At 30.6% G+C, this 9,751-nt stretch overlaps 4 protein-coding genes and 1 long non-coding RNA gene across 12 annotated transcripts; 3 read left to right on the top strand and 2 right to left on the bottom strand.

Annotated features, from left to right (window-relative positions):
- The first annotated feature begins 174 nt into the window (after positions 1 to 174).
- Positions 175 to 4,912, top strand: LOC124491587 (uncharacterized). Of its 7 annotated transcripts, none has more exons than XM_075731104.1 (4): positions 175 to 412; positions 733 to 924; positions 2,990 to 3,580; positions 3,656 to 4,912. In XM_075731104.1, exons 3-4 carry the CDS (start codon positions 2,995 to 2,997, stop codon positions 4,834 to 4,836), a joined length of 1,767 nt encoding a protein of 588 aa, XP_075587219.1. In that variant the 5' UTR covers positions 175 to 412; positions 733 to 924; positions 2,990 to 2,994; the 3' UTR covers positions 4,837 to 4,912. The 7 variants fall into 7 exon arrangements, with proteins under 7 accessions (XP_075587219.1, XP_075587235.1, XP_075587226.1 ...); XM_075731111.1 differs by having other exon boundaries at positions 263 to 412; positions 632 to 913; XM_075731095.1 differs by having other exon boundaries at positions 263 to 412; positions 632 to 924.
- Positions 4,837 to 6,070, bottom strand: LOC124491582 (uncharacterized). 2 transcript variants are annotated; one of them, XM_075731143.1, is made up of 4 exons: positions 5,907 to 6,070; positions 5,601 to 5,844; positions 5,491 to 5,538; positions 4,837 to 5,397 (listed from the first exon to the last, which is right to left on the bottom strand). In XM_075731143.1, the coding sequence occupies exons 1-4, from the start codon at positions 6,036 to 6,038 to the stop codon at positions 4,925 to 4,927; spliced, it is 897 nt and encodes a 298-aa protein (XP_075587258.1). In that variant the 5' UTR covers positions 6,039 to 6,070; the 3' UTR covers positions 4,837 to 4,924. The 2 variants fall into 2 exon arrangements, with proteins under 2 accessions (XP_075587258.1, XP_046910210.2); XM_047054254.2 differs by having other exon boundaries at positions 4,837 to 5,538; positions 5,907 to 6,038.
- Positions 6,071 to 6,467: 397 nt separating this feature from the next.
- On the top strand, positions 6,468 to 7,746 carry LOC142597537 (uncharacterized). The gene is made up of 3 exons (XR_012832240.1): positions 6,468 to 6,610; positions 6,671 to 6,878; positions 6,967 to 7,746. It is a non-coding gene; the product is annotated as an uncharacterized LOC142597537 (long non-coding RNA).
- A 239-nt stretch (positions 7,747 to 7,985) lies between these two features.
- On the bottom strand, positions 7,986 to 9,075 carry Vps28 (vacuolar protein sorting 28). Its single transcript, XM_047055678.2, has 3 exons — positions 8,863 to 9,075; positions 8,381 to 8,802; positions 7,986 to 8,320 (listed from the first exon to the last, which is right to left on the bottom strand). The coding sequence occupies exons 2-3, from the start codon at positions 8,786 to 8,788 to the stop codon at positions 8,108 to 8,110; spliced, it is 621 nt and encodes a 206-aa protein (XP_046911634.1). The 5' UTR covers positions 8,789 to 8,802; positions 8,863 to 9,075; the 3' UTR covers positions 7,986 to 8,107.
- Positions 9,076 to 9,138: 63 nt separating this feature from the next.
- Positions 9,139 to 9,750, top strand: RpS21 (ribosomal protein S21). Its single transcript, XM_047055688.2, has 4 exons — positions 9,139 to 9,299; positions 9,374 to 9,506; positions 9,565 to 9,620; positions 9,682 to 9,750. Exons 1-4 carry the CDS (start codon positions 9,250 to 9,252, stop codon positions 9,689 to 9,691), a joined length of 249 nt encoding a protein of 82 aa, XP_046911644.1. The 5' UTR covers positions 9,139 to 9,249; the 3' UTR covers positions 9,692 to 9,750.
- The last annotated feature ends 1 nt before the right edge of the window (position 9,751 follows it).

Here is a 9,751-nt window from a genome sequence, read left to right as displayed (position 1 = left end):
TATGGTTACCTTTTTAATGAAAAAAATGACAATTATCGTCATCATCATCATCATCATCGTAATTGAAACTATGGTTTCATCATGATTGCAATTATCTCGCTATCGTTGTCGTTGACAATTAACGGACCCACATATATGGTAATGTCATTTCGTTGTCATCATCAACATCACACAATATCCCCATAGTATCATCATCATCATCATCATCATTGTCGTTTGCGGATATTTTCTATTTCTCTAAGAAATTGTTTCAAATAAAATGTCGTCGTCGATGTGATTGTTTAAATTTTCATTCCCTTCGATTTTGTTTCCATTGATGATTTGATCATCATCTAAACATCCCAAAATTTTTTGTTTGAATTTGAAAATTTTTTCCGAAAATCCAATTCACTATCGAAAAGAATTTTCCCGGGTAAATATGATTCGTTTGAATTTATTCGTTCAACATATTATCAGCTATGATATTTTGATTTCTCATATGTTAAGTGTTTTCTCGTCTGATTTTTTTTTCTCAAATTAATGATTGTTTATCTTATTTTTTTTTTTTGGTTGTCAATACTCTCGAAAATTCGGTTTGTTATAGTCTAACAATACTGTCAATGTCTAACTTTCTTTTTTTTCTCGTCTATAGTTTTCAATAATTTCAATTTTTTAATCTCGAAAATTCTAATGACCATTACTGTTGTGTTATTGAATCATTCTCTTTTTTCGATCATTATCTCATCCATCAAGTTGCTATGTGAACAAGCCAGCCGTTTGAATTTGAATCATCTTGACTTTTTTTTGTTGATAATCGAAAGACGACAATTCATTGGTTCATTTTTTTTTGTTTTGGAAAACCAAGAAAAAAATTCTAATTGTTTCACAAAAACCGCCGCCGATTAACAGAAAAAAATCCTACTAAGCAACAAGAGTGCGTGTCGTGTATGTATCTATGCATTTTTTTGTGTTATATGTCAAGTGATGAATGAACAACAATTTTCATCGTCAAGACCACCACAGCAATAGCAACAACAACAACAACAACACACAGCTATTGTCATGTTGACAACGACGATGGCCATATCGTCGTTTTTTTATGGATAAAAAATTGTTGGATTTTTTTTGCTTGATTCAATTTGATTGTTGTTGTTGTTGTTGTTGTTGGTCGAATTTATCGTCAAATCATCGGTCGGTCGTTATGAATCGTCGACCATGGTGATGATGATAATGGTGTTGTTGTTGGTGGTAGTAATGGTGGTGGTATTGGTATTGGTCGACGACGACGACAAAGGTTTCCATTTGAATTTTTTTTTTTTTTGGTTTGTTTGTCGCACAATAACCTACCAAACAACCACATACGCCCATTGAAAACCATAGAATTTTCATTTTTTTTTTCGTTTTCACTTTACCATTGTAGTCAAAGTGATGATTGTCATTTGTTTTGATTTGTGTGTGTAATATATCGCTGGTTTGTAGCTAATAATAATGATAATATTGATGATTTTAGTTTTTTTTATCATATAATTGTCCAATACACACACACATACAATATATTTAGATATCTAGGTTGGTTGACAGGCATAAACTTTACCGATTCATTATATATATCGTCGGTATAGGTAATCACCATGAAACTATTATACCAGGTGTGTGTGTGTGTGAGAGAGAGAGAGATAAAGAGAGTGATAGAAACAACAAAATACATTGATGACACTTGATGAATTCATTTCTCAAAAAATTATTGTTTATAGCTATACATTCGATCAATTGACCCTTATCCACCACACTTTTAGTCATTCAGATGATAAAGAGTTTAATTTTGATCCATTTTGTTTTCAATTAAAAATAGGTCACACTATATTGCATAGGATGACCATGAGATTCTATGAATGGCCAACAACAACAAAATTTTCTGATAATTTATTTTGGTTGGTTGGTTGGTTGGTTGTCAATGGCAAAAATAGTGGTAATTTAATTTACAACAAAAAAAATTCAGTTATCTAGTCATGTTTCTATTATGTTGTGTGAAAATAATAATAATTTCTTAAGACTAATCAAATTAATTTACAGTTAGTTACGGACAATCTGTCACTGTTATGGTTTCATCATCATAATTTTTTTCCCTTCATTCTTTTATGTTGTTTTTGTTTATTCACATTTTTGGTGGCCGTCATCGTTGTCGCCATTGGACACGCAAAACACACAGAAACACATTGAAGAAAAATAAACCGATTGAACAAGTCGTTGTGACATAATAACCACCGCCATTTTTTGTTTATTCTTTCCGGTTTTTTTCCTATCGCTGTCTGTTTGTTTGCTTCAAAAGGTAAACTCTAGCAAAAAAAAAAAAAAAATGTGGCCAAAATATGATAACCATTGTCTCAAATATTTCGTATCTTTTTTTTCATTTTCTCACCATTTGATGGCCATCATCATTCTCATTAACATTTAGTTTTAGTTGGTCGATTGGTCGTTGTTGGTAATGGTTGCCCATGGTTTAGGTGGTTTTTTATTCTATGGGTGGATATAATATAATAATTTTTTTTTTCTCTGATCACGATAACAAAATACCAACTGCGATTCTTCTTATATTTTGTTATTTTATTGTTTATGACACACTCTCGGCAACAGAATTGAATTGAATTGAATATATTATGAATTATAATGTAAAATAATTATTTTGCTTTATATGTTACCACGGAAGTAAAATTTTTCATCATCAAAAAATTTTGTCATCACCGTTGTTGTTATTGTTGTCGTCGTCGTTGTCGTCGTCGTCGTCGTGGTAATGTAATTTTCATCTGTTTGTGTGTGTGTCTGTATATATAACATGCCTGATTTTTGAATGTGATCTGTTTGTGTGTATGATGATGGTTTGATTGTCGATTGTCATCACATCACATAAACAAAAAGTTATCAAAATCTGATTCAATTTTTCTTTAGTTCAACGATGATGATTACAAAATTTGAATGAAAATTTTTAAAATTTTTTTTCTCATTTAATCAGATGATATGAATTTAAAAATGAATCATCGTCATATGAAATCAACTAGTCATCAATTGTATAAAAAGAAAAAATCACGATCAATGATTTTGAATCAAATTGATCATCATCATCATCATCATCATCGTCATTGTCAACATCATCATGATAATGGTGGCTTCACTACTGGCAGTGGTGATAATGATCTAACAAATCTGAATTGGTTACAAGATGTTAATCTTGTCAAAAAAGTTTATTCCACAATAAATTTTCAACAACAAGATTCAAAAATGATGATGATTTGTAATCAAAGTCAAAATGAAATTTTCACTGATAAAGCAGATGAAAATGAAACAAAAATGTTAATTAATGATCGACCAACTTTGAATTATATGGATGATGACAATGAAATCAATCATATAAATCATCATATCCATAATCGGAATACAAACAAACAACATGATGCTAGTCAAGGTAATGATGTAAAACCACCATATTCATATAGTATGCTCATATTTATGGCCATTGAATCATCACCAACACGTTCAATGATGGTTAGAGATATTTATAAATGGATCATTAATCAATATCCATTCTTTTTGACAGCTCGATCAGGTAATAATAATGATCAAATGAAAAGTGAATTTGAAATGAAAAATCTAAATTTTTTTTTCTCTCTCTTGATTCTAGGCTGGAAAAATACTATTCGTCATACGTTAAGTTTACGAAAATGTTTTAAAAAAATTAATAATCATCATCATAAAGATTCAGATTTAAAAGGTGGATATTGGTATGTTGATCCAGAATATCGTTCCATTCTGTTGCAACAAGCACAACTTATCGGAAAAAATGTATTGCAATCATCATCGTCATCATCATCATCATCGTCGTCGTCATCATCGTTGTCACCAAAATTAAAGTCTAAAATTTTGAAAGAAAAATTTGATAAAAATATTGGCAAAGATCTAAGACGAAAAAAGAATTTATCAACCATTATAAATCAATCGCCATCACCGAATTATAATCAAAAACAATTATATTCTACAACAACAACAAGAAAAAATGCCCGTCCTGTAAAGATGAATTCAAATTATTTTGTTTATAATCCAAATTTTATACGTATCGATAATATGACGGGAAATATTTATCGAAATTTAATTTCAATTATTAGTGTTAATCAATCGCCAAAACTTTATGCACCAGTGCCAATACCAACGATTATAACTAATCAGAATAATAATAATAATCGTAACCTATCAACGACGACAGCATTATTGTCATCAACCAACATTATGGACAAACAACAACGAGGTAAACATTATTATTTCAATTTATTAAAAGACAAACAAAATGTTTGTGATCATCATCATAATCATAATCACTTGGCAACCAGTGGTGTTTCATTCAACAACAACAACAACAGCAACGCACAAGCTACCGTGGAGAATAACAATAATAATAACAGCATACAACAATGTACAATGATGATGATGATGAAAAATGATAATAGCCATCATCATCATCATCATCATCAAACAATGGATGAATCGAATAATAATTTTTGGAAATGTTGTTCGATAACAAACAAAGCAACGACAACGACCAATGCTATAACCATGGTAAAACAACAAAATGACAAAAAATTATTGACGGCTGATAATATGACAGAAGTTTTGGATCAAAATAATAATAGAAATAATAATGAAAATGATATAAAAATTTCGAATCAAAAATCGATTATGGAAATAGATAATCGATATGTCAATGATGATGATCATAGCAATGATGATGATGATGGAATGTTACGTGATGGTGCACAGGCATTATTGAATTTTGCATCCAAAAGTTTTCTTTTCAACATGATTAATTGATTTGAATTTCAAATTTTGAGTGTAATTTCAATTATTTTGTGGAAATTTTAAATAAAAATTTGTTTTGTTTTGTGGAAATGCCATAAATTTAATAGGATTTACGGAATAATCCATTACCTAAAGTATGTATTGATATCGATAATGGAATTGATAGACCATTTGGTGCGGAAATAGTTGCCGGTGCTGTAGAAATTGCAGTTTCTACAGGTCGTATTACTTTCTCCACAATCGGTCCATGACCGGATGATTGAAAATTTGTTTCAGCAATATAATTAGAAGTTGGATAATCATTTTTGGCTAAAATTGGTACTGAAGCAACCGGTTGTGCTGGTGCTAATGCGGGTACTGTTGGTGGTGGTGGTGGTGGTAATAGAGCAGGATAAGCAGGCAATCCATGGGAATAAGCATCTTTCTGTGGTAGATAAGCTGGAGCTACATGTGTTGTTGATGTTGAATATGACATTGGAACCGAATTATAGCCACCACCAGATGAATGATGATGATGTTGTTGATTACCATATGATGGTAATGCTGGATAAACATTTGGAGCAACTGGATGAGCTGTTGAAATAGCATAATTGGCTGAAGGTGATGCATAAACATTTGGTAAAGCCGAAGCAATATGGGCAGTTGAAGTTGAATAGGAAAACGTACCATCATGTCGGGAAATCGTGCCATGGCCATCACCAACAACAGTATGACCTGGAATTTTATTTTTTTAAAAGTTTTAATTAGATAAAATTCAATGTTTTTTTAAATTTCACCATTAATGATATTCAATGCAGCTGGTTGCATCTGTTTTGAATCGACTGTTGTTCCAGGTTCATTTGTTTCAACTGAAGCACGAAAACCATTCACATCTGCCACATAGTTAACGATACGCATACGGCCATCAGCAGCACGTAGACCATATGAACCAATTTGAATACCGGGTGCACCTTTTTCTTTTCGAAAACTGCCACCGGTTGCATGATTTTCATTATAACCGAATGCATAATTACCATGACCCTAAAAAAAAATTCAACACAAACATTTAAATATTTTTGAACATAATTAATGAATGACCCCACATCTTCAGATCTAGCTACAGCTGATGATCCGGTGTTTACAATTGTCGATATTGGTTGTGGTTGTGGTTGTGGTATACATTGAACAATTGTAATAATCGAAGCAAATGGCCACAAGATGAATAAAGATTTCATTTTCAATCGAAAACAGAAAAAATCATTCGAACAAAAACAAACAAATTCCAACAAGAAACACTGATTTATATATACACGGCCAAGATGATGGCTACATGCGAATCTTTTTAGTCGCCAAAACGACGACTGAAATGAAATGGAGAAAGACTGCCAAGGCCGGCAATGAATGAATTCCTTCTACAATGAAATTCAGTTCAAAACGATCCATTATTGGCCATATTTCTAATGTCTATGTGTGATGTCTGGTGGTTTTAAAAAAGGCCCTTATGCTTTATAATTAAATAAATTACAAGTTGAATTGGATGTTTTTTGTTTTGTTTTGTTTTATTTTCCTATATAGAAATGATTCAAGCCAACAGCCGATGATCAACAAGCAATGAAGCGTCAATCGAAATTACAATGTTCATCGTCAATTTCAATCAGCAAACAAAACGGTGAACGATGATGAAAGCAGCCTGTTTTTTATTTATTAAAAAAAATGATCAAATTAGAAAAACACAATTGTTGATCCGAGATCATGAATGGATCAAGATTTTCCAGATAACGATAACAAATTCCTATACATAGAACAAGTAACTATTTGATTTGAAATGTGACATTTTAATTAAAAAAAAACTTTTTTCCCATCCAAGATCCAAGAACAACATCTGAAAGATCTATAGATAGTCGACGATCATATTATTCATTCATCGAAATCATCTTTATTTTTTTTCATCGATAATCGTTTCACTTATTTGGATCCAAGGTGAATGCAAAAAATTAACACGTTCAAACGTATAGGATACAACACCCAAGCATTGAAAGATCAGAAAATAAATCATCAATTACACCATTATTAATGTATGTATATTATATAAGTTTTGTTGTCTTGATTTCATCATGATGTTTTGTTTTTGTTTTTTTTTTATTTATTTTCAATGTGTTGTAGGCGTTGATTTGTGGTTATCATCATCATCATCATTGAACGATTGTCGATGGTCGAAATTTGTTGTGAATGTATTTTATAAATCGTGATTATCCATCCATCGGCTGTCCATTGGTCACCCCAAAAATACGAAATGATTACGATTTTTATGGTGACGGAATATGTGTCTGAATACGTTATTTTATTCATAAAATTATCACTTTGTGCGAGATGAATCCATAAAAAAAAATTGATTTTCAATGGATGGCCTTATTTGATTAACTTTTTTATATTGATGCTCATTCTGAGATCGCTTCCTTTATCACCACACAAGAAAAACAAAAGAAATCGAAATGCAAGTACAAACCTCAATCTTGACTCAATCTTGAACTGAACAATGATGATGATCCACGACAATTATTTTACATACGAATTGTAAAATTCAAATCCATCATCAATAAATAGGAAAAAAAGTATCAAATTTGTATTTTATTCATGATTCATGAATGATCACAATTTTTTCAAGACTGAAAATCAAATTTTTCTATTCAATCAAACAAAAAGATGTTTTTGTTTGATTGAATGAAAACAGCAGCAACACAAAAATTATTTTTAATTGAAAAAAGCCTTTATAATGATAATGAGATGCTTATATTTTGATATTTTGTTACAATTTATTATTTATCTGGCAACAAAACAAAATTTAAATCATGAATCATGACACACGATTATACCATTAGATTTAAATTCATCGTCCATTATCACAATAAATGGTCACACACATTCGATTTGGAATTGCAAATCAATAAATCACGATCATTCATTATCATTCAAATAATTATCACCTACGCATAAATGTGGTGAAAATGTTAAAAAAAAAATTGTGGAACACAAAAACAATCATCATCAATAATAATGAACTTCAATAACAAAAAACATTGGGATTTTCAGAAACGAAATCTAAAACAATCGAATCCAATGTTTTTGTTCTATTTCGACGAATTCGACCTTGTGTGTTTGTTGTAAATTTTCAAAATCATCAATTTCAATATTCAAGAAATTGTGTGGTTTATTTATACTTTAAAAAACTGATTAATTAATTGTTTGTGGTGAAAGCAGGGCAAAGTAAAATTATTTAGATTTAGAACAAGTGAAAAGAAAACTTCTAAGAATTATGTAGAATTTTGTTGAAAGCATTGTATGATGATTCCATATCGAAAATTAATTGTCGTACTTGTTCCTCATTCAATTCCTCACTGGCACGCATCGATGACAATTTATCTAGCCATTCTTTGATTTTCATTTTTCCTTCAAAATTCTGTGGCAACAATGTCAAACGATTCATTGTATCGTATAAATCTTTGATATCGGGTTGTAACTAATGAAATGGGAAGAAAAAATCAGAAAAAAAGAATTTTGTATTGAAAAATTCAAATACCTCATCCATAGATTTCATATTTAAACGTAAACGATCAGTAATTGTTATGAATAGCGATACAATATCAGCAATACATTTTGAGGTATTGCCTTTATCATCCTTAATCGTAATTGGCCTTCCTTCACGTATACGTTCCAATGCAGCTGGACAATCGAAACGGAATTTACTCATAAATGTTTCGATTGTTGGAAATTCATCCGATTTCACCTGATTGAATGCAACATTGAATTGTACGAGTAATTTCGAACATGTAGCCGTATATTCTTTCGATGTAATCGAATCTTTGATGTATGCTTTTTCCAAACAATTCAATGTATTAATCACCGAATAAAGATCGGCCATATTATCATAATGTTCACGTTCACGTGCCGTACGATAAAGTCGAATCTCTTCGTATAGTTCGCCCATGTTTTTTCTCACAGCTGATCAAAATGAAATGAAAAACTTGAAAATTAATCAAAATTTTCTGGTTTTTTACCAACCTTGTTGGAAAACAAATACGAATGATACAGATTTCCAAAGTGATGAATGAATTATAACAATTGACAATTAGAAAATATAAAAAATGAGTGGGTGTATTCGAGTTTTGATTAAAAGAAATAGGAAACGAATGAAAATTGTCAATAATGCGTATCAATGAAAATAATCATTTGTTTTGTTTTTGAGAAAAGTTTCCGAAAGAAAAATCCAATCATATAATGTCCTCTATGAACGATTAACATTCTATGCTCAGTCTTTTTTTCACGTGTTTGTTTCTCCGAAGATTTTTCCTCTTCCTTTCTCCGTGTGTTTGTGTCTGTGTATGTTGTGTGTTTATAATTTGATTTTCTTGTCCATTTCAAAAATTTATTGAATTTTTTACTACCAAAATGCAAAACGATCACGGTGAATGTGTTGATCTTTATATTCCGCGTAAATGGTAGGATTTTTTTTCAATTTTCAATATCAATTTACAATGACAATCGATTTTTTTTTGTTTTCTTTTGACAATAGTTCGGCATCAAACCGAATCATTCACGCTAAAGATCATGCATCGATTCAGATAAATTTCGTTGATATAGATGAAAGTGGTCTTTTCAAATCCTCGTGTACGGCTTATGCTATTTGTGGTGCATTGCGACGAATGGTTTGTATTATCTTATAGTGAAAAAAAATCATTTTTCAATTATTTGGTTTTTTCATAGGGTGAATCCGATGATTGTATCAATCGTTTAGCTAAACGTACTGGAATTCTACCCAGGTAAATTATTCAACAGGAATTTTATTAAATCGATCAACTAATAAATCTATCATTTATTTAGAAATTTTTAACGAAAATGATTGGAATTTTTTTCTTTTAAAATGAAATAAAATAAATTTTCCAACAACAAG

This window comes from Dermatophagoides farinae, chromosome 1, assembly GCF_024713945.1.
Source record: "Dermatophagoides farinae isolate YC_2012a chromosome 1, ASM2471394v1, whole genome shotgun sequence".
In the NCBI taxonomy this organism is placed as follows: Eukaryota; Metazoa; Arthropoda; class Arachnida; order Sarcoptiformes; family Pyroglyphidae; genus Dermatophagoides; species Dermatophagoides farinae.
The sequence above is the reverse complement of the archived record's forward strand: the minus strand, read 5'-3'. Positions and strand labels throughout refer to the sequence as shown.

Excerpts from the sequence above, each read along its gene's own strand:
- Vps28 (XM_047055678.2), bottom strand. The coding sequence starts at position 8,788 with ATGGGCGAACTATACGAAGAGATTCGACTTTATCGTACGGCACGTGAA. Across the intron at positions 8,321-8,380 it reads ATATGAAATCTATGGATGAG|TTACAACCCGATATCAAAGA; the intron begins GTATTTGAATTT and ends CCATTTCATTAG.
- LOC124491587 (XM_075731104.1), top strand. The coding sequence starts at position 2,995 with ATGAATTTAAAAATGAATCATCGTCATATGAAATCAACTAGTCATCAA. Across the intron at positions 3,581-3,655 it reads CTTTTTGACAGCTCGATCAG|GCTGGAAAAATACTATTCGT; the intron begins GTAATAATAATG and ends TCTTGATTCTAG.
- LOC124491582 (XM_047054254.2), bottom strand. The coding sequence starts at position 6,038 with ATGAAATCTTTATTCATCTTGTGGCCATTTGCTTCGATTATTACAATT. Across the intron at positions 5,845-5,906 it reads CTGTAGCTAGATCTGAAGAT|GGTCATGGTAATTATGCATT; the intron begins GTGGGGTCATTC and ends ATTTTTTTTTAG. Across the intron at positions 5,539-5,600 it reads TGCATTGAATATCATTAATG|GTCATACTGTTGTTGGTGAT; the intron begins GTGAAATTTAAA and ends ATAAAATTCCAG.
- RpS21 (XM_047055688.2), top strand. The coding sequence starts at position 9,250 with ATGCAAAACGATCACGGTGAATGTGTTGATCTTTATATTCCGCGTAAA. Across the intron at positions 9,300-9,373 it reads CTTTATATTCCGCGTAAATG|TTCGGCATCAAACCGAATCA; the intron begins GTAGGATTTTTT and ends TTTTGACAATAG. Across the intron at positions 9,507-9,564 it reads GTGGTGCATTGCGACGAATG|GGTGAATCCGATGATTGTAT; the intron begins GTTTGTATTATC and ends GTTTTTTCATAG.